We start from the raw sequence: 22,897 nt of genomic DNA, 5'->3' as shown, positions 1-22,897 counted from the left end.
ACAATTATCCAGTTTTCAAAAATGCGCCTGGGGGGGCCTCATATAAGATAATACTGTCTGAGACAATGACAATTCTCACACTGACGCAGCTGCACTGAGGGAGGACATTCATGCCTATCCAGTCTTAACTGTTATACATGAAATAAAATACTGTAGATGTGTTCCTTCAATGTAGCCTAACATTGAGCAACATCATATATTTGATTATAACAAGCCTGTAATTATGTGAAGCGGTACAACAGACAATTATCGACCATCTTTCATTTTAATTGATTTCGAAGCCATTTTTGCCTCCATATTGCAACCAAGACTGAGACAGACAGGAAACATATGGAGGAATGACATGCAACAAAGGTCACCCGCCAGAATCAAACCAGGGACATTACATTCATGTGACATCTGCACCTTAACCTTTTGGCTATCAAGGCTTTCCCTGTCAGTTACTTTTTTTGATTGGCTTCGATTAATTATTTAGCCCATAAAATGTCAGAAAAAAGTAAGAAATTAAAGTTTAAATTATAACCTTTACAGACTGAGATAACTACGGGACTATGACTGTGGCATTTAACAGAATGGTCTATTTTTGTATAATCTAGACTAAAAAAAGCTAAGAGAGCGTGATGAACATGGCGAACCTGCTGCTCACATAGGTCTCCCAGCATGAAACCACAGGGCAGTCAGTGCATTAAAGCAATGAGCGTGGAGGGAGGCCTGAAGGGAGGAGGTTCGCTTTTTCTTAGGATGAATAGTTTCGTAATCTAGCTTCACTTGCTAGTCTCCCCAGCTTTGCCAACCCGAGCTTTAAAAGAACATTATGTAACGATTTTACCCTTAAATGCCAGCTTCAAAATCATTTTGAAGGAACATTTGATTCAACTGATGGGCAACGGAGAGAAATAGAGAGAATGACTGACTGGCTTTTAGTAGTTTGCAGATCTTGATGAAATATAAGGCTGCAAGACAGATGCTAAACTAGACTTCTTGCAGTTGGACCAGTTAGCTGGCTTACTATGTCTTCCCCTGTCGCATGTGCTTGGCGTTTCGCAGTGTCAGTAATTCATCGCCTAATGATTTCAACACTAATAATCTAACAATTATTAGTCATCGAGAGTAAATCTGTAAATCCATTAACTGTGTCCAAAGCCCCAATAAGATCAATATTTATGTTTGTGTAAAATAGCTTTAAAATTCTTTTCTTTCAATAGACTGAATATGATGGACACACCTAACTCTGTGGCTTTTGCAAAATTTTGTCGGCTGTGCGAATAGAAAGGAATACATTTTCATTAGCCATAGTGCTGGCCATGTTTTCCTGTCGGCTGATTGGTCAGTTGGTTGGTCCACCACAGAAATGTCTCAGTAAGTACTGGTTTGACCATACTGACTTTGTATGTAACATGCTAATATAACAAGGTTAACAATGACAATGCTAACATGCTGATGTCAAACATTAGCCTCAGAGAGTCACTCGTGTGGCTGGGTACTCTCAGTATTGTTTTAAATAAAGTATACTGGAGGGTCTCGTGTGTTGTAGGGGTTCAAAGAAGTGACCTGCAGCTGATCAAGGCTGATCAACCTTTGTTGCATGATGTCATTCCCCATCTCTGTCCCCTTATTTTCTCCAGTCTCTCAAATCTCTAATGAATGTATAAAATAAAATTCTCTTTAAACCATAAATTAATGGAAAACTCTGATTCTAGTACAGCAGAGTTAGTGTGCTAAGATACACTGCTCAGGTATGTAACGAGGAAGAGCACACACATACATTATGAAGGAGATTCAAACCATCACAACAATATTTTGACAGCATATTTTACAATGGGCAGCCAACTGGATTCAACACAAGGAGAAGAGATTCTGTGCATAACCACCATGCACGCACATGCACTTACACACACACGCACACACTTGAGCAGTAGACAATATGCCACACTCCCTCCTAGCTAATTTCCACTCACATTCTGGATGACAGTTTTCTAGTCCTGACCCTTTTGATGTCAGCACTCATAAATCCTCTTCCATGCTTATTTAAAAAGCTGACTTTAGAAAAAACCCTTAAAACACAGGTTCCCACTTAGCGGGAGGAGCAGAATCACATCAAATAAAACAATCGAGAATCATGCAAGAGCAGTGAATGTTGGAGAGATGCAGCATAACGCAGTATGTATTTAGTAGAATATATAATCATGTGTACATGTGCTTTCATATGACTGACCTGGAAATTGATTAGAGCTGACTTCAACTGAGCTCCACAGACTTACAATCTACATCAGAATCAATGTGTTCACTGAGTTAAAGAAATACCTAAGTTTCCTCAAGAAAACCCTTTTCAGTATCATCACAAAGGCCATTTGCATCTTCACATTGTGTAAATGAGGCGTGTGATCAAAGATTGCACCACAGAATAAACTCTCTACTCTGCCTTGTAATGAGTGACAGCAGCACAATTCAGTTAAACAAGCTGACCTGTCGTTGCAAACAGAGATACAAAGCCTTTAATGTGACATCTAATAGCCATATCAATTTTATGTGGTGTGCTTTCCTGTCATCGTTTGGTAATCAGATACACAGTAAGTGTTTTACAAAAAACCATGTCTAATGTAAAAGCCTCAAGTGTGTGCAAACAAGTTCTACCAGGCGAATCAGCGAGCTCGTTTGAATTGCTGCTTCTGCACTTCCTGCCATCACTGCACCACCGTAAGCCTCACTGCAACAATAACTAGGTTAGTCGTGCTTTCTGTGCAATACTGAGATGGATGGATCTGTCAACCACTTCTGTTGATGGATAACTCTTTTGCTCATTTGAGTTAATTAGGCCTGACCAAGGACTGCCTGTGTTGGCCAACTAGCAGATTTCTGCATACTGACCTGATCATAAATAATGTTGCAAGAGTTAGTCAGCTGCTGGTCAGCCGTAGATGCACTGGGTGGCTGCTTCAGGAGACTCTGGAAACACTGCTGGGGCTTAATTATTTTTTAAAGTGGTGTAATTCTTCTTCTTTTTGCAGGAGGATGGCTATGTGTTTTCCAGTCTGATCTGTCTAACTGGTATCATACAAAAAGTCGTTCATGCACATGAAAATAAATACTGCTGCTTTCTCACTTGCATATGTTCCAGTCTTTTTATTATAACCTTTATCACACACATCTCCCTAACAGCTGCATAATATGAAATGCTCCTCCAATTTAAAATGTGCTTCTTTCATGAGCACATTCAAATGGAAGCACTCTCCACTGCTGGCTTTAACGTTAAAGGACCTGACAGAGACAGAGTGGAGAGAAAGAGAGGAGGAGGTGGGAGGAGGGGACAGGAGGGAGTTGTTGAGTGTCTGCTGATGGGCTAACTCAATTTCAGGGAACACAATGGAGCCAGAGGCTGATTTCCAAAAGGCAAATTGTCATTCTGAGCGGTATGGCACCTGTCTGGTGAGTTCATCTCCTGTGCAGTGGGTGTACTCAGAGGAAGAGGCCAGGACCAGAAGAGAGGACCACATTATGGTGGGGCCCATGATGGGAGGGAATTGAAAGTGAAACTGTTTGAAATGCGTTTGAAATGCATTGAAATGAAAATCGGGCAGGCTTTTATGGCTGCCACTGGAATCCATTCAAAAAGGGCACTCAATTGGTTTTGACCAGATTGAGTGGGTGAACAGGCGGGGGTCGAGTGAATCGACCCAGACAATGATGCTGTTGCCTCAGTGACGGACCAAGTACCCCTATCCCCCAGGACTTGTGCCGCACCAGTCCATGTACCCACAAACTCAACCACTCCCCCACATCTCTCTGGACCCACCCCCAACACCCACACTCACCTCTATTATTTCTCCATCTTTCAGACTGTGGGTGCACCATCAGCTGCCCCCCCGCCCCCTTCATCCAATGCTCCAATTACAAAGCTGTCTGCACAGATTAGAGGCAGACAGTCCGACAGCAACCAAACACTTCAACATACATACACTGTGCTGTGCAAGCAAAACAGTACATCTAACCCCATCAACGTGCAGACAGAGACAACTGTGCACATACATCCCCTGACTGCTCTCTTCTATAGCATAACAACCTACCCGACACTCCCAATAACACATCCCTGTGCAAACACCTGTCAATCCAACACACTTGACCCCACTGACTGCATACACACACCTGCACACCAAAAAAATCCCAGCACACAGCACGCGCTCACCGCTGCTGTCTGTCCAACCAGGAAAAAAAATAACATGCTGTAATGAGAATGAGAGCTCCTAATTGAAGGTGCCATCCTTTTAAATAGCTGTAGAAACAATTTGTCATGATAAACAAGGCAGTACTGCATGTTCAAGTGTCTGCACCATCACAGCCACACCACCACCACAACAGCAGTGTGCCTGAAAAACATTAACTCATTTTCCACTCGGTATTTTAAGTAAATCACAGTGAAATAAGAAGTAAAGGTAAATGGAGGAAAAACTCAACACTTGTGCTATCTGTTCACAACAGTATGAGATTTATTCTTTCAATTTTTTTTAATTTACTATATGTGGTGTGATTACTGCAAAAGATATCTATAACATATACAGTATTATATACTGAGTACAGACCTTTAAATGTCACCCCATTTTCTCAAGCTCTTGTTTTTAACTCACTTGTCACGCTTTTCTTTTCTCTTTGTTAGGGTCGGCACTGACTCCCGAGGTAAATATCTTGCTGTTTTGCTGCTTCACTCGCTAGTTGCTGCTGCTTCTGCTGCTTGATGTTAGGCAAGTAGTGTAAATATCAGATATTTTTTGCTGAAAACAGCTGTCTACTGATTCTGGAAATGAAGGTGATGAATGTGGTGAAAGTAAATCGAATCAGTAAAGTTACAGACCGAAAAATCAAAACAAAAAGCTGAAAGGCACTAATACACTTAGTAGTATACACTTCCCACTGTTTATATAGGAATATTGATAAGTACAGCTTTACAAGAACACACCAGCGGTGAAGAAGAAAGTGTGTGGGTCTTTTCAGCATGACTAAATTAATTTCTATCGAGTTGCTGCTGTATGCTGCATCTCGAGACCAAAGGGTTCTGCAGTAGTTGCCAACAGCCTTCACCTTCTTATGTGAATATGAGCCTGTTTTTCTCTCACACACATAGTTTGCATCTTTCTTCCTATGATGTCTTCCACAGTATAACAAAACAGAAAATACTTTCAGGGATGTAAAATGAGTGAATAAAAAAGAAAATAATGAGCCTCAGGGTGCTGCTAGGACAGGTGCATCACTGTACACTGCATTGTGGTGAAAGCAGAGGCTGTTAACAATCTGATTCAGCTTCTCAAAGCGGTAAACCTGGATTCTAATCACAGCAAAGCACTAAGCTGCAGCAGGTAAATAAAGTTAGACTTACAGGTTTTCTGCCTCATCTGACACCAAGTACTGCTGAGAGAGCAGGGAGGAGAGGGAGGAGAGGGGGGAGGAGGAGGAGGTGGAGAAGGAGGAGGAGAATCTGTGAAGTGTTGCTCTAACGCTTGGCTTCTCGTGTTCACAAGGTGTGAATAAAGTAAGACAAAGAGGACGGGAGGTGGGGTCATGAATGCAGCTGGGTTAGCCTGCTGGAATACAGAGTGTAAGGATTAGTGCTCCACCTCTTCATCCAGACAGCTACACAAAGGTGAAAAGAACAACGTGTAATACATCAAAGAACAAAAAATGTATATCAATCTCACACCACTTACATGTCTTAAGTGACACTAGTAGGCATTGCCTTCTTAAAACAAAAGAAAGTCTACAGCTTTGTTTATAGCACGAGCATTCAAGTGAAACCTCAACCATTAGATCCCCTGCTGTTCTCATGACAAAGCCCTGTGACCTCCCCATAAAATGATACGCTCTAGCTTCTCCTTACGCTGCAGTCTCCAGTGGATGCCCACTAGTGCTCCACTCATTACCACAAGCCCATTTCCTGAGCTCAGATATCAAAAGCCGGGCATGCGGTTGTGGTTGTGCGGCTGCAGGCTGAGAAGGGTGAGCGACGCGAATCCTGTGGGCCTCCAACCCCATCATGAGCAAACAGGGATTCTGACTGCTGGAGCATGAAGTGGAAGCAGCCACACTTCATAAATCCTGCCCATCGCAATGTTACACATAGTCAGGGATGCAAAGCCCGGGGGAACAAAAGAATTGCAGTTCTTACCTGCTGTGTTCAGCGATACAGTATAGAAGTGGGTACACGTCTGCATTATAGCCTACTGTCTTCAGGCACATTGAGTATTAAGTTGCTGTATCTTGCCTTAGCAAATAACTTCTGAATAATTTAAAGCAATACTTGAAATTTTTGGTGCATTTGCTTGTCACCTCGTATTATTTGTGTCCACACAAACACATTTCCAATATATTCTCCTTACAATTCCAGCAGCAAAGTAATCCCAGTAAGTAATCCCAAAGTTCCATTATCCTCCAGTCATCCATCAATCTTACATTAATTTAAAGCTGTGAAAGCATGCGTGTCCACCTCTACACTGCCTGGAAGAACAACACAAAACCCAGAAAGCGAACTCTCTCCGTGTTCACACAAACAGAGCTCCAGACGTCGAATCAAATCTGATGCTCCCCTCATTGTGAGTGAATAAATTACAAGTCATCGTGCTTTGTAATGAAGGCAGCGGAGCATATTGTGCAAATGCTCTGCTTTTTAATGATTTAATTAGAGAACCTCACTCAAAACTGGAGCAGAAAATTTCAACATGGAGATGCTCTGCCAGAAAACTGCACCGAGACTCAAGATCCTGTGTTAATTGCTGCAGCAGTCGACAGATGTGCCTCACGTTTCTGCCCATTTCCTGATTTAGTAAAATTAGTTGGACCCCAAAGAACACCAACTGTTGTCTTCCTAAACTAAATGATTTACGACCAAAACGGGGCATCGTGTCATTCTAATTTCCGACATACTCTACCCAATTTACAGAGGATGCTGTCTGTGGCTTCAGGCAGCCGAGCTTGTGTTTAATCATTAACTGCAGTTATCATGAGCTTCTGATGTGCCCTACAAATGACAAATGTAATAGAAACAACTTCCAACAACCAAACTTCAGAAGTTTCAGGTCCATTTTCTTCAGCCTCAACACCACCAGTGAACATACCTCCTATTTTCACACCAACTGAAAGTTTCAGCTTTACCTTCTTTAATCACACTGAGCTACAAAAAGGAGTTCAGTAATGTCACAGAGTCAGTGCAGTCGGCTTATCAAGTGGACCAAAAGGGATCAGCTCGATGCGCTGTAGTGCTGTGTCCCTACGCTGACAGCAGCGCAAGCATTAATCACCCAACTCATTAAGACAATCTGCACAAGTGCCCAGAGCTCATAAACTCTGTAATAGACCACAGTGACTGTTTTACCTCCCGAAGCATCTGCTTATTTACCTCTCGATGTGGTCAAGTCACCCACACCGCCATTTCAGGTGGCCCAGTGCTACAGCTGTTTGTCTCTATCACCTCCGTTTATAGCCTCAGTTTAAATCCAAGAATCCTTCGCAGTCAGGTTTATTCTCCAAAATGCTACTGCTATGAACCATTACTGGACCTTTTTAATGAATTGTGAATCTTGATAGTTTGCCTGAACTGTCGAAACACCCAGGAGACACATATTGTTTTTCTTCAAGTATCTGTGAATAATAAAACAAAATCTTACTTTCAATAACATTGGCAGCCAAGGAATTGCACTGAAATTGCAAACAAGGGAGATACAGGAGAGAAATTGATTTCTAACACTGAAGTGCTTCCCTCAAGAAGAACTAACTATTATAATGAATAAAAAATAAGGAATGTATCTGTCAAGAGCGAACGTGATTCTGTTGTCAAGGCTAGAGAGGTTTGCTGGAGGTGAGCTGGAGATCGTGTAGCCTAAATGCTTATCATTACATCAGACTTTGTTGGTGCTGAGCTAAAAAAGCTCACACAGCTGCCACAATAGCACGTTCTGAGGCCTTGCCTTGAACAGAAAGATTTTTCTAGTGCTTCTCACTGCTCATCCATCATGAAAACATTTTCTGATCACACAGACAGCTCCATGTTCTCCCAAGGCTGCATTAAAGGGAACATTACGTGCAATCTCTTGTCCTGATCGCTTGTGATAAAGCTGTTTAAAAAAAAAAACTGAATAACAAAGCTTTGTTGATAATAAATAAACATGCTCTATCATTTGGTAGAGGCTCTTTGTAAGTCAGAATGAGCAAATGCACTGGGAAAATTGATGGCATGACTGAGTCTGAGTTGACAGAAATGGTAAACCTTAAACCTAAACAGCAATACTAGTCACTCAAAGCGCTTAGTCGGTGAGGTATAAAAATTAAACATACTGATGTGAAAGGCTGCAGGTTATATATGCAACCTAAGTTACAACAGTGAAACATATAGCATGAAAGGTCAGTCACTGCAGGGAGACCAAAAAGCCAGCTGTCCAAAATGTTTTAATCACCAATCCCACCTCTTGGGACATAGCCCAGAAACAGAGGTGACAAAAACTCAGAAAGCAACAGATGCTGTGGAGAAAGAGTGACAAAGAGGGCTGAGGGAACATGAGGATTTAAGCCGTATCAGTGTTGGAGGTGAAGATAATCCTCTAACAAGCTCAGTGAGCAAGAAAGGCCAGAAATGTTTCATTGTGACAAAGTTGACTGTGAGACGTCAGAATGACAACGCAAACAAAAGCAGCTTTTCAACGTGAAAACAAAACAGTTTTGGAGACAATGGTGAGAATGTGCACACTTTGCGACGCACGCTTATTTCTGGGGCCTTAATGGTGTCAGCAGACAACATTTTGTCAGTTCACGTCAGCTCATCATTCAATAATGTTAGCCTACATGGGCACACTGGCCAATTGGCAGCCCAAAATGAACATAAACCAGAACCTGGTCAATTAAATTTTTGAGCCAGCGTTTCTGATTAACAATTCTACAAAACTCACAGTCATGTACATCACAGTCATTCACAGCTATGACACAGAACAAATATTACAGCTCCTTTCAGTCACCATTTATACTCAATCTCAACTACCTGACAAGGCGCTGCAAAACCCGCGGTGTGAAACAACACTGTAATACAAGTGCAAGGCTCACAAAATCTTAGAATGGTTCAAAATTAGTGTGTGTGTGTGGTGCTGACTGTAGAAGGGGTAAAGGAGTGTGTGTTCAAACCCAGTCGCCCTCCCCAGCCCCCCGCACAATTTTCACGGAGGCTGGGTTTCATCAGGTTTTGTATTTCAGACCTATTGATTATCTGCAGTGAGGGGGCACTGTGACAAAACCTCAGCAGGAGTTCTCCATCTGCAATAAGCCATGTGCCAAATACAGGCTCTCTTCCTCGCTCACACACACACACACACACACACACACACACACACACACACACACACACACACCCTTTACACTGCTGTATTACTGCGTCCCTGGTTATGTACGAGTGATACTGGAATATGCTCACTAACAAAGGTAGTAAAGCTCACGCTGGTATTGGTTGTTTTTAACCAATCTGCTGTCAATCCACAACAACATTATCTTAACACACGTGTAACATTTTAAACCATGTTTTCTGTTGTTCTATATGTTTGGTGTGAAGGTTACAATCGGCTAGCTAATCGATTCACCTTTAGTTCGGCCCAGTGCCTTTAGTTCTCTCTTCCTAATCGATTCTTATCTCCCTGACCTTACTGAAGACAAAAGGGAGGCGTGCAGGTACAAACAAGATGAAGAGCAGTACGCGGCAACTCATTGGCCCGGTCAGTCTACCGAGCGCACAGACTAAATATAAGGCAGATTAAGTTTAATGTTTCATACATTAAATTATCAATTCTACGGTATCGGGGCCGCAAACGGAGATAAAGACTTTACCTTGAGTCAGGGTGCCAGCAACTGCTGCCAATATTTTGACGGAACGCGACTTCCATCTAGTGGCGAGAAGAGATACAGCAACCCATGAAAGTCACTGCCGTAAAAAAGCAGCGTGCGGCCACGTCGCTTGACGGCAGCTGGTGATCTAAAAATTTGACATGGCGTCTTCATTGATCTGCAGTGAAATTCAGAGCAGGTAAACGCTAGAACAGCTGTAAGTGAATGGCGTTTATTCGTGAAGACAGCCATTTTAAGCATGGTGTTTGTCACTCATTAGTATATTGTGAAACCACTTTATTTTTACACATGTTCTGCTCTCTTTTTTTTGTTTATTAACCTCGTATTAGCTAACAGGCGTGTACAACAAACCAACAGCTGTAATTCTGTCTCTCCGATTTCAGGGTGAGTTCAGTCCTTAACAGAGATGTGAAGCAGTATGGAAAGAAGTACATGTTTGACTGCAATGAAGAGACCTGCTGGAATTCAGACCAGGTAAAACTCCAGCTGTGCCCCAGCTTTTTATTTATTTATTTAATTAAACTTATGAGGGGGTTTTATCTGGCAGGTCTTACTTGGGGCAGCCTTGCTATACAGAATGCACTAGTTATTGTCAAAGTATATTCTTGTAATACAAACAAAATCACCAAACTTAACAGTGTATAGTAGGCAATGATAGTACTCAAACTGCAATGGCGACTCGCTCGGTCTCTGCTTAAATGCCACCAATAATTTAGCTGTTAAGGTTATTTTTCTGAGCCTTTGCTGAATCTGTCTCACCACCATCCACAATTTGCTGTTGTGTTTTGCAGTCCTGTTGCAGCTATATCAACAGCACACCCAAAACCAGCGTGCTTTTATTATGCATGCGGGCTGTTTTGAGTGTTATTTGTTAATTTTCCAGTATGAATGAAGTTGACCCTTACAGACATACTCAAAGGCACCCGAGGGTTCAACAATGTCTTTGACAGGGTGAATGTCAGTGGGTGATCCTGGAGTTCCCCCAGCCTGTCAAGGTCTCAGAGTTAAAGGTCCAGTTCCAAGGAGGCTTCTCAGCAAAAACATGCAGACTAGAAGGTAAAACTCAGAGATTACATTTTCCTACTGTAAGCCTCAGGCACAGGCTGTTTCCTGAAGTGATTATTCACCACCTTCTCATTTTAGTGTCTCCTATTGCACGTGAGACATTAGGTGCAACAATATAAGATAAATGATGCTTCACTTGTGCTTTCTGCAGGATGTCCAAAAGAGGGAGACTTCACAGTTATCAGCCATTTTTATCCAGAGGATGACAACTCTCTTCAGATATCCTTCAGTCTTGCGATGCAGAATTTGATCACACTGGAGATTTGATGGACAGCACCTTATATTTTCAATAACACAACATTATCTACCTGTAATTGCCAAGGTTATTATAAATATTATACAATCCGTTAATGTGTTAATTATAGCTTACAACCAAGGTTGACGTGCACCATAAATAAGCTTTAGGCTGGACTGAACTACTTATCAGATGTTGGTATTCCAGCACCATTTACTTGAACAGAAGGTTAATACAAGACTAAAGGCAATTCTGCTTTAATACAAGAATTTAGTGTACCTCAGGGTTCTCACAGCAGCTGAAGCTGCACCTGTCACTCTATGAACACGGTGTGTTTGCTGTTACTGTTGTAGGTGGTTCATAATAAGTATCGGATAATATTTTCCTGGACATGCTTTTCATTAATTCTGTGCTTATCTTGTTCTTAACTCCACACCCACAGCTTTCCCATACAGGAGGCCCCTGTAGTGGACAAAGTAAAAATAATGTTTGAGAATAGTGCCGACTTTTTTGGGAGAATTATTGTTTATTCCTTGGACGTCCTGGGGGAAAAAGCCTCATGACCATTTTTTTAATCCTCTCGTGAGAGAGGAAATGACCCTGAGTAAAGTACAGGATGCAGGACGGTGTGGTGGCACTTGGGAAACATGTCATCTGTACTGCCACCTCATGAGCTGATGTGAATGTGGCCTTTTTTGGTATGGATGCTTTCAGGCATCTTCCACTTGGTCACTCAGACACAGAGAGCTTGGCGAAACGTCCGAGTCTGAGTTTAACTGTAGATTTAATGGGGTTCCTGCGATTATATGTCATATATGTTATCACTCTCTCTAAACTTGTATTGTGCCTTTGAGTTGAAGCGCCTTTCCACTGAAACACACAGTATAAAAATACATTCTTATTAAAACTTTTTACTGCCCTTCAGCCAAACAAAATAATACCACTGCACAACTGTCACATTTTAGTCCTCATTTGTACAATGTTTTTCTATACTATAATGCATACAAAGCAATGCATACAAATGAAATAAACAGTTTAAAAAAATAATAAATGCAGTTTACTCAGTGTAAATATCTCTGCATATTGGTCTGTTACAGTGACTTGTTGTTATCTCACCACCAGTGAGGACTGGATATAGAGCTGAGATCAACAGTGTCAGACTGTCCTATCTGGGTTTTTTGGTTTGTTTTGGTTTTTTTTTAACTACTGTCATGTTGGAGGCTTGTAGAGTTTCAGAATATGGTCCTCCAACACTTTCTGAACTGGAAAACAAGAAATTAAAACGTTATTTCAGCAAAACATTTTACAGTAGCCTCTTATAAAAGGGAAATGCATTTGTCAGGTATAAGAAGAAAACACGTACTCTTTTTGTGTCCAAGGGCAACAGCCAGGGCCATGGGACTGTACCCAGAGTCAGACTCAATGGTCATGTCAGCCCCATTGGCTGCAAGAGAGTATAGTAACAGCAATTAATGAAGCATTCAAAGTGAATTTGCCAGAATTTATCATGATTTTACAATATAGAAATGCAATGTACCTAAGAGAGCCTCTACACATTTGATGTGGTTCCCTCGTACAGCATAAAGAAGAGGAGTCCCACCATTCTGAGATCGAAAGACAGAACAAAAAAAATCACATTGTAGTTATATTTAAATGCTTAATAGACTTTTTTTGGTCATTTTTAATAATGTGTTTTGGCATGTGTGACAGGAAGTCATCCTGTACCCAGTCATAGGTGTTAATGTCTACTCCATGTCTGAGAAGAGATTCAACAATGTCCACATAACCCCCAGAGCTGGCCAGTGTCAGGGCGCTCTCTCGCTCCCTCGCAATTGTTTTGGGGTCTGCACCCTAAAACAAAAATCCCATAAACGTTAATGAGCATTAATGAGCTTACGCGCGTCTCTCCTGACAGCACTTGTTTATCTCTAACCTTCTCCAGGAGAAAATCTACCACTGCTTTCTCTCCAAACGCTGCTGCCCACATGAGAGGCGTGAAGCCCCGTTCATCCTGCCTGCTGAGCAGCGAGCTGTCTGCAAAATAAAACAGGCCATAGCACATCAGTGGGAGTTTTGTACAATTTAACGCCAGAGAAATTTTATACTACTTGCTGTCTTACGGTGACATTTCTTCGAATTTCTCACCTTTACTCAGGTGTGCAGCCACTTGTGAAACCTCGCCTTGAGCTGCCAACTGGTGTATGGACAGAGCTGGTGGAAATAAAGTCTTACTAACCTCACGTGCTCAAGACCATGAAAATACCAGATTGCTTTTCTGACACACCATTGTGTAAGCTCTTCTGCCATCAGAGCATCCTTGCCAGTACTTACAATCTAATGTTGCAGGACGCACTGTAACCTCATTCCCACGCTGCTTGTTGGTCAGCGTGGTGGAGTGTTTGAACAAACCCTCTTCATCCACATCCATGTTCTCTGGAGACACTGGCCCATTTAGATGAACCACAGCCATGTCAGTGTAAGCAAGACATTCACTATTCAATTAATTATTATCAGGCTGCAAACATCGGGTGACCGCAGAAGTCACACAGAATAAGAGAAACGATGTCAAGAAAGCGATCACATATATTAAAGGTCAATTAAAAGATAAATTGTAAAAAGCACGTCTAAGTTACCATTGGACCTCTCATCTCTGGACTCGGAAGAACCAACATTAGCGTTAGATGACTGAGTATTTTGGCCATCTGCAACCTCTCCATCACCTCCGGCTTCCATGATCACTGAAATAAAAACAACACATCAACTACTTAACAATGTGGTACCGACATCAAGAATAAAGTAGCCAAAACGAGGTCATAAAGCAAATTACATTGTCCACTTGCGACATGCAGCCTCACAGTCTAATTAGCGCCAACTTCCTTTAGGGAGAACTGAAAGTAAGTCATTTCAAATCACACGATGAATCTTGCTGGCCGTCGAGGTGTACAAAGATACATTACTCATCGCTCAGTTGATTAGCTATTGAAATGATCAATTGTTTCAACGAAAGAAATGAAAACACGTTTGATTCAACCCACGCAACGCATCACAACATTTCGTGGTCTAGAAAGGAAGAACTATTTTTTTAAAAAATCGGTATTTCAGTCCGGAATATTGTCGTGTAACACATGACAACAAAAATACGGAAGAGGCGAGTCAGCTGACACAACCGACACAAATAGCGTGTGGCTACATTGCGTTAATATCAGTTTGAACATTTTTTTAATCATGGAGGACCAAGAGATGCATCTGAAAGTCAGACGAGGTAAACATCAACTTAGTAAATCAGCATATAACTAACCTCATTGTTGCCTTGCCAGACTGCAGCTGAGATGAGAGCTGTTAGCTCACGGTAGCCGCTAAGCTAACGCTGTCGTGGTGTTGCGTTTACGTCGCCTTTTGTCCATGCCCTGTGTTGTGCGATGTTTTCCTCATTTCCCTCATCCCTCAAAAATATTTTTCTAACACAGGTCGTGTAATTCTGTGAATTCGTCTGTACTTTAATTTTTCAGTGACTGACAAATTCACGGAGAGCATGTACGTCCTGGCTAACGAGCCGTCGGTGGCTCTTTACAGACTGCAGGAACACGTCAGAAGGTCTCTGCCTGAGCTGGTGCAGCACAAGGTACTTCAGCCTGTGTCAAACAAGTCAATGTATCCCCTGAAAGGAAAATGTGTATTTAGAAACAGATAACTATCCTTATTCTGTCATCCAAAGCACGGTGTGTTCATACGACACACTAAAGATTTGTGCCTTCACAGGTCGGAATGAGTAAATGTCTTAAAACTGAGTTATATAATATAATGGTTTTAAAAAAAGGTCCTCTGTAGCCTGTGTTTCTTCATATTATTTTCCCTTGACGTTATTACTTTTGAAGCCTCTCTTCTCAAGCTTCAAAAGTCTTTGGGTTTGTTTTCACCCACTTTCATATCGGGTGGCTGAGCGTTATCAGAGCAGATTGTGTGATTCTGTGTTTGACTGACACTTGATTAAGTAAACTTTGTACACACACAAACAGCACAATGCTGGCACCACGTTAGACTCCTCGTTCCAAATATTTAATGCTTGTATTTATGCCGTTTTTCGTACAGACTGACATGCAGAGCTGGGAGGAGCAGAGCCAAGGAGCCATCTACTCTGTTGAGTATGCATGCAGGTGAGAGGATGAGAGGAGGCTTTCACCTGCATATTTGCAGAATCTCACTGTTTCAACCGTTAACTCTTTCACTGATCTGCTGGTTTTTGCAGCGCAGTGAAGAGCATGACGAATAGCAGCATGTATTTCAAAAACATCGACACCCTCCTTCGTCAAGCCATCAGCTCGAAGGAACAGATTAGCAACTCTCAAGGACGCAGGTAGGAGGCAGCAGTGAGATTATCTTCTTTGTCTTGGCGTTATTGCTCATCTGCTCATCTGCTCATCAGACAGGAGCATCACTGTTCTCTTGTCCTTCCCCTTTTGCTGTGGTTTCTTGGAATAATGTCTGCTTTGTTCACCACCACCCCCTTTAAAAGAAAAAAAAACCTAAATAAAATGTGCAAATTAGACCTATACAAACATCTGTTCAGCTGAAAAGTTCATTCTCAGTGGCTAAGTCGACTCTTCCATAAGCAACACATGCTTATAGCTGCTCCAGCACTGTTTAATAGTGAGAGTCACTTGACTTTAAGTCAGTTCTTCAAATTTGGAAACTTTTAGCAAATGCAGAGCCTATGGATAAAAGATATTTGATGTTGAGATATTTTAATTCTATGACAGCAGTAAGAAAAACACATCCCTTAAAAAGTCCACACATCAGGTAATATAAGCATGTTTCTCACTTTGCCATTCATCAGCAGTGTTTTAATGATTTGGAAGAGGGACAGTAGTCATTGGAGTTGGTTTTCATACACAGTTATTTTTCCAAATCAAATACAGTCATTGACATAATTATTGTCAATATTTGAACAAATCAGAATATTATAGAATGTGACCCCTCCCCCCGGACACCCCCAGTGTCTGTTTTGTACTGCTTGTATTGATTCTTTGCTCCACATGACACATTTGTTCATCTTTTAGCTTTGTGTTGGTTTGTTTTACATTTAATTCCTCATTTGTATCAGTTAATATTTTGGGACATCAGCTAATTTAACTTTTTTCTTTCAGTTTCTGCCAATTTATACCCCCAGTAACTGCAAAATATTGATCAGTCCTATTCTGAACTCTTTGTGGTTAATGGGAGCTTCTTGTTTTATTTTATTTTGTCTTTTATCTGTGCCTTTTGTCTTTTTTTTTTGCTTCCCACTGAAACCTGCATGAAGCTTACATGATGTGACCCCCTGTCCCAGTCCCCTTGTCTCTGCTCCACATGCCCCATCTACTTCCTCATGACCTCTGGACAGAGGTGTCCAAGGTTAGTGGTTCCTCCAGGCAAGATAGAAGCACATTCAGGCCAGTATTTTGACTCAGTCTCTCTCAGAAATTAATGGAATGTCATTTAAAGTTTTTGCCTTCTTATTGATGCCTTGAAAAACATCCTACTTTGAAACTTTAGTGTGTTTTCTCAAATTAATTAATTTGAAGTTGATATGAAATAGCTTTTAACAACACTTAACAAAACACATCAGCAAATTATGCACAAATATTTGACAAAAGGCCACAATATACAGCAGATTAAAGTATTTACATTATTACAATGAAAGCTATAAATTTGCAGCATTGATACTTGGTCAACTTGGCATTGGTGTATATAATACGATTTAAATCACGTTCATTCATACAAAACACTACAAATTATACAAAAGTTGTGCTCTGTATTTTCAAATCAAATTAAAAATGCTTTATAGTTCAAGCTAGAGCAATAAGTTGATAAAAGTGACAACTTGTTTATGTTTTTGTTTTTGTTTTGTTTTTTAAATCTCTGAGCTGTGTGGTTTTCAGTCAGTCAGCATAAACACGCAGAGTGTGAAAGGGTACAGCTTGACAGTTCTACATCTGTTTGGGATGATCATCCCAGTGTGTCTTTCTAATCAGTGTCTTTAACCACAAGCTCGGCTTCCTTCACGTCACACGAGAGTAGAGTCTTTTGCAGAAATCCCAGACTTGCGTGCAAGGACACTCCTCATCTCATTGTTGACCCCATTCCAGGGTTTAGCCTGGGCCTGCAGTAAACCAGATTCAGTAGACAGGGTCCTGTGCATTCTGGGACAACTGCCACCACTGCTGTAACCGTCTTTATCGCTAGCGTGGCCTTGGGAGCCTCCAGCCGGAGAGTACTGCTGGTGCTGTTCTCGCTGCCTCGGGTTGCTGCCGTGAGGGTATGAGATCGGATGCTGGAGGTGAGACTGACTGCGGTGCATCCGCGGTTTGTCCACTCCAATTTTGAGCTCGCAGGGTCGGGAGACAGGTGTACTGCTGCTGCCGTGGTCGTTCTGGTAGAGGGTGTCGAGATGGTCACCGTGATATTGCTTTGAACTATGGGAAGCTCTGACCAGAGAGTGGATCACAATGACCAGTAGAATTACGATCCCCGAGGAGAGTACACAAGCACTTGCGATGCCTGTCTCCACCTCAAATATCAGGAGCATAAAAATGGACATGGCTGCCAAGGAAAAGAAACAGAGAATATATGTACACAGAAACACTGTTTATAATAATAATAATACTCAAATAATACTCATAATAAATATGCTGTTTGGCTCGTCTGTAATGGAGTAAATTTAACTTAAATTTAAACAAAGACCTTGAAGATGAGGTTGTTATTGTTAATCTTTGCTAGTTTGCTGCTAGTTTTTTTTTTCTTTTTGCTTCATTTGTATTCCTACGTTATGTTTTCCACACCACAGCAATTGCTTGACAAATTGTATTTAATTTTGTTGAAATGTCATATAAACGGTAGGTGTTCTCAGCTGAGTTGTTCTATTGTTCATCTCCAGGAAAAGGACTATGGAATCAGGCATGCTAAAGGAAGGGGGAGAAAGGCACACCTCCGGGATGTGACGTGGCGTCCTGGGCTGGTGGTGTTGCCTCTACAGTCCCTTGCTTTCCTACCTCTTGATTAAGGCTGAAAGTGGGAGGGTCCTAAGGATGACACCTCCTCATCACAATGGAGCGAACACCTCCAGTGACCCCACAGTACAAGCCGCTTGGTGGAACAGTGCACCACAGCGCTGCCAGGTTCAGCATTAAAAACACTTAAGTCATGGACGCTGCTCAAAGAATGCATTGTTCTCTCAGACTCGCTGGACAGACCCGAGAGAAAGCAGCCGTGCTGGTTTTGCCTCTGCTGTTGAAAATCCATTGCAAAGCCAATGTTTTGGACAGTAATTTTTCAGGTCTTTGTGAGTTTGTTGTTAAAGCTTGAAGACTAAAACATTCACATTGTAAAAGCTTAACACGCTTACCCAAGGAAAACATAAATGTATGTGCAGGGGACAACAGCGAATGCCTGATTTCTAACCTGTATTTCAGGATCAAATATCTGTACATGCCAGATTAGGCAACATGTTCTTAAAAAGGAAATCCAGAACCTTACAAAATAATCTTATTTTGTACTGTTGTTCTTACCTGCCAAATAGACAGAAACGCCCAGGCAGAAGAGTCCAATAGCCACATGTCGTACAGCTCTGCTGTCTAAAAGAAACCAGTCTGCTCTGTGGAAGCAAATGTCATTTGTTCAGTGTCATGCATCAGAAAAGTTTTCACTTCAACACTGCTACTGTAGTTTTCTCACCAGTGCATCAATGAAGACGATCTTAATGCAACGCAACAGAATTTCTGTGTTGAGTATTTTCTTTTGGTTCAGTTAAATACACTTTTTTGCTATCCAATCAAACCTTTCTTGATCCTCTTTTTCATTTTTCCCATGTTAAGTTCATATTATCAGAACTGTTATGATCTGTGTATGTTTAAGTGCTGGTCATTTTGTAAAGCTTATTATTATTCCCATTTTTTTGGAATGCCCCCTCTGTTAGTTGGAAGGTCCCGGGGTATGTTGTTGGATTTGTAAAACGACGTGGGAAAGGGCCAGCTAGAGGCTGTGTGCTGGGTGCATAATGAGAGGAAGGCCATTGTTTAGACGGGATTCATAGGGGCTGAGAGGTGGGGGTCGATCAGCAATGTCGCAGCACGGGCCTTTGCACTCTGACACACAAGGAAGGCCCTTTTATGCTTCTGAAACTATGTTTTCTTTTAAAGAAACTTCACTGTGGGTCACTAACAGAACAAGTAAAGATGATTGTGTGGGCTAGTGCATAAATGTATCCCCTGCTAAACAGATTAAATGTTATTTTCCACTCAAATAAAAAATAGCAACATATATAGGAGTAATGGAGTGCTACCTGTGTGGAAGACAATTCAATCTGGAGTATCATTTGAGGTTAAACTTTGTAGTTTGTTTGTTTTTTTTTCTCTCTTCTTTGGGAAGTTGTTATAAATTATTTTGCTTTTCCCACTAACAAGTAGAGCCTCAAAAATCAAAATAAAATGAATGTTCCTTTCAGAATAGTGCTAAAAACAGATGCCCATGGTAGGATTTATTATGGGGTTGTTGTGTTGCATACCTAGCACAGGAGTGTTTATTTGCTTGGCCATATATTACACTTAAACAAGTTTACAAACTTTAAACACTCCTCATCTCATCTCTTTCATGTATCAGTAGTCGTTACCTCCATAAGTAAGCTCAATTATGGCCATTTTCTCATGTTTGCTAACATTAGCCACTTAAGCTACTGGTCATACCAGACCGAGTAAAGATGTAGCAGCAAAGCCCCTGGAACTTAAGCAAGGGTGGGTTTTATTGTTTGGAAATTAAACTTTGTGTGTTTCAGAGAAAGATTTGGTCATTTTCCTTTTTTTTTTAAGCGCACCAAATCGTGCTTTTAAAGGTAGTTATCCTGCATAAGTGGTGCGTATAAATCCTACACTTTACTGTAAACCTTCAAGCGTGACCCAGCCTATCAGAACTGACCGGAACTATCTTTTTCTGAACGCTTTGGATCAACAGCAGCATAATACCAGTGAGTGAAGCGGCTGACGGGACTGGAAGTAGATCTCTGTTACATGCAAGCAAAAATACCTGTCAGTATCCTGCTCTCCTCTGCAGACCTCTGTAGAAAAATAGCTGTGGAGGAGACACACCACCACAGAGCTCAAATGGAGGGTGAGGGACAGAGCAGAGAGAACCGTGGAGACAGGCAGCAGGACGGCCCAGACATGAGCGGGTACGATCGAGGAGGTGGAGGGGGGAGACTCCTTCACTGCCACCTGTTGAGACTGGAGCTGGAAAATCAAAATCACCGATAAAACTGACATGATGGCCGATAAAATCCCCAGTAAAGACAGAACTATCAGAGACCGCTGGCTGTACTTGAGCGACATGTTTATCCTGAACGTCCAGCGGTCAGGTTTCTCCAGAGAATAAACAGTTTCCCTTTCCCGGTCGGACTTTTTAAACACACTGTTCCGGCGACCCTACACTCCCAGAAAGCGCGCAGGCATTGCAGTGTGTATAAAATGTTTCGCAGTTCCTTTCGGGATGAATAGTTTCCTCCCCGACGTGGATTTTTTTTTTCTTTTTGCAGTAGATTGCCTGCTGTGGTGGAGGGCCCCACTGCCCAGTCTGAGCATGTGATGTGCTTTAAATCCCCAGATTAAAAACTTCGCAACAACAATGGACTTTTTCTCTTGGATCCTCGGAAACAATGCGTTGACGTGCTCCTGGGAGAGGCAGAGCTCGCTGACCAAACACAAAACATCGTGACAGAACGAAGGACATTAAAACACTGCGACCCCACTGCTGAGTTCATATCATTTGCAATTAATTAAACTGTCTTTTCATCAGGTGTCAACTACAAAAAAAAAAAAAATGAAAAAAGAAACTATACTGAAAGCTGCGTTTTCAAGGACCTACTCCAATGTAAAAACAGAATAATGACATCTCCTTACGGGCTAAGAGATTAACTTACTTCTAATGTAGGCTATATTGCTATTCTCTTAAAATTATTAAAGCATTACAATGGCTCTTTTTAATTTGATTTGAACACAAATGAAATGTGCAAAAACTGACATGCACTGTCCAAAAAACATCCTCCGGCCGTCCCTGTGCAAAGTAAGAACATGGTAGGTGAGCATTTGAGCCAGCTTTAGAGGAATCTGCAGCAGCAGCGGCCACCTTAGCAAGCCCCTCTTCATTGTAGAATACCTCCTTTATTCCAAATCCAGCTCCTCAGATTCTCTGAATCTAATTAGGTTTTCACTGGTCACCATGGAAACATGCAGTTTACGGGGATGCACTTTTTTTTTTTTATCACAACACATTTATTTTTAATCACCTAAACTGTTACCTTGGCTTTTATTTTTATGTGCATATTGCAACAATGTAACAATAAAAGTAACTTGTCCGATATGTGTCTGATTTAGTAGAGTTGATATTTTGCATTCACGATTTGTACACTTTGCTTATAACACAGATGGATGGCAAACATCTTGACATACATAAGTCTGTGTTGCAGAAACCTTAATGTTCTGTTAGAGGTTAAGGGTTGGTGTGTATGTGTTGGGGGTGGGGGGGTTTAAAGATGTGACCCTTATTCTGTTGAGATGTAGATAAGTGTAGCTATAAAGGTACACAATGTGAACAATTGCTCTCACACATGTACACTGACCAGGGAGGCTATTTCTGAATTCGACAGCCTCACCACATGCTCTAAAAGGGTTGAGGCTGATCTTGTCGAAAGCAGAAGTGAGAAGTTTCAGGAAAATGAAAAAAAAAAAGGACTTGACACGGAAAGTTCTCAAAGGCGCTTTTACCTCTCTACGCTTTCTGCTTAGTGGCTCTTGCCTTACGTGTTCATCAGTAATATTTAAGAACTGATTAAGAATTAGCTTTTATTGGCAGTATATATATTTTTACATACACACACTGAATTTGTCCTCTGCATTTAACTCATCCTTAGTTGAACACACACGCAACACCCAGCAAATTACATGCAGTGAAACACACACACACACACACACAGGAGCAGTGGGCTGCAACTGTCAGGCGCCTGACACACATCTCATTAATCACTCCACCACACCCAAATTTTTCCTGCCCGTCCGGTTGGGGAATCGAACCGGCGGCCCTCCTATCACAAGCTGTTTCTCCAGCCTCTAGGCCACGGCTGCCCCCCAATGCAATGCTGTCTCCAGCTCGATGGAGCTATCACGACATCTGTAATAAATGTATGAAGAATACTTCATACATTAGAGCACAATGAGGAAATGTATAATTTCCCCTCAGCTGCAGGTGATTGGCTTGGTGTATTTACAGGGTTTTCGCTATTCTCTGTTGGATTGTTGAGGCCCCTGCAGGTGAATCCTGGAGGTAAAGGCTGTGGCGGCCTGCAGGGATGTTGCTAACTATTGCATCAGATGCGCTTGGGGATCGTGTCTGTGTGTTGACATGTTTGTCAATGTGTGAGTGTGTGAGTGAGAGAGAAACAGAGTTGTTGTCCACACTTCCACAGATGGCCCATGCTAATAAATTCCCACTATATTATTTTTAGGATCATGCTGTGTCACAACCCAAAAATAGTCAATAATGCAGCTTGAGCAGTGATTACAACTAAATACAGTATAACTATTGTACTGTCAGTATGCCTGTTTGCAATTAGAGTCTTAGCCTTCTTTTTTGAGCACTTTTTAGCCTTTTTTCCATTTCCTTTGCCCATTCACCTTCATCCGTGACATCCCGGGATAGCAACCAAACCCACAT

At 41.6% G+C, this 22,897-nt stretch overlaps 5 protein-coding genes across 7 annotated transcripts in view; 2 read left to right on the top strand and 3 right to left on the bottom strand.

The window, feature by feature from the left end:
• The window catches only part of ncanb (neurocan b), a 157,360-nt gene extending 147,444 nt beyond the window's left edge, over window positions 1-9,916 (bottom strand). The window contains exon 1 of the mRNA XM_046391119.1: window positions 9,847-9,916. The gene's annotated coding sequence lies outside the window, so the exon portion shown is untranslated. The remainder of the gene's footprint in view (window positions 1-9,846) is intronic.
• Window positions 9,886-12,215, top strand: LOC124060317 (nuclear receptor 2C2-associated protein). The gene is made up of 5 exons (XM_046391123.1): window positions 9,886-10,042; window positions 10,248-10,338; window positions 10,815-10,920; window positions 11,081-11,148; window positions 11,605-12,215. The coding sequence occupies exons 1-5, from the start codon at window positions 10,005-10,007 to the stop codon at window positions 11,725-11,727; spliced, it is 426 nt and encodes a 141-aa protein (XP_046247079.1). The 5' UTR covers window positions 9,886-10,004; the 3' UTR covers window positions 11,728-12,215.
• A 131-nt stretch (window positions 12,216-12,346) lies between these two features.
• Window positions 12,347-14,742, bottom strand: rfxank (regulatory factor X-associated ankyrin-containing protein). Of its 2 annotated transcripts, none has more exons than XM_046391121.1 (9): window positions 14,463-14,742; window positions 13,798-13,902; window positions 13,496-13,606; window positions 13,310-13,375; window positions 13,098-13,198; window positions 12,890-13,015; window positions 12,702-12,768; window positions 12,528-12,608; window positions 12,347-12,426 (listed from the first exon to the last, which is right to left on the bottom strand). In XM_046391121.1, the coding sequence occupies exons 2-9, from the start codon at window positions 13,895-13,897 to the stop codon at window positions 12,374-12,376; spliced, it is 705 nt and encodes a 234-aa protein (XP_046247077.1). In that variant the 5' UTR covers window positions 13,898-13,902; window positions 14,463-14,742; the 3' UTR covers window positions 12,347-12,373. The 2 variants fall into 2 exon arrangements, with proteins under 2 accessions (XP_046247077.1, XP_046247076.1); XM_046391120.1 differs by lacking the exon at window positions 14,463-14,742 and adding an exon at window positions 13,992-14,235.
• borcs8 (BLOC-1 related complex subunit 8) lies at window positions 14,250-19,466 on the top strand. 2 transcript variants are annotated; one of them, XM_046391124.1, is made up of 6 exons: window positions 14,250-14,426; window positions 14,674-14,786; window positions 15,254-15,318; window positions 15,411-15,518; window positions 16,464-16,555; window positions 18,078-18,134. In XM_046391124.1, the coding sequence occupies exons 1-5, from the start codon at window positions 14,390-14,392 to the stop codon at window positions 16,531-16,533; spliced, it is 393 nt and encodes a 130-aa protein (XP_046247080.1). In that variant the 5' UTR covers window positions 14,250-14,389; the 3' UTR covers window positions 16,534-16,555; window positions 18,078-18,134. The 2 variants fall into 2 exon arrangements, with proteins under 2 accessions (XP_046247080.1, XP_046247081.1); XM_046391125.1 differs by lacking the exon at window positions 16,464-16,555 and having other exon boundaries at window positions 18,078-19,466.
• tmem221 (transmembrane protein 221) lies at window positions 15,984-20,882 on the bottom strand. Its single transcript, XM_046391127.1, has 3 exons — window positions 20,219-20,882; window positions 18,709-18,794; window positions 15,984-17,743 (listed from the first exon to the last, which is right to left on the bottom strand). Exons 1-3 carry the CDS (start codon window positions 20,518-20,520, stop codon window positions 17,208-17,210), a joined length of 924 nt encoding a protein of 307 aa, XP_046247083.1. The 5' UTR covers window positions 20,521-20,882; the 3' UTR covers window positions 15,984-17,207.
• Window positions 20,883-22,897: the final 2,015 nt, after the last annotated feature.

This window comes from Scatophagus argus, chromosome 6 (genome assembly GCF_020382885.2).
Source record: "Scatophagus argus isolate fScaArg1 chromosome 6, fScaArg1.pri, whole genome shotgun sequence".
In the NCBI taxonomy this organism is placed as follows: domain Eukaryota; kingdom Metazoa; phylum Chordata; class Actinopteri; family Scatophagidae; genus Scatophagus; species Scatophagus argus.
Note: the sequence above shows the minus strand (reverse complement) of the source record. Positions and strands in the feature narration are given on the sequence as shown.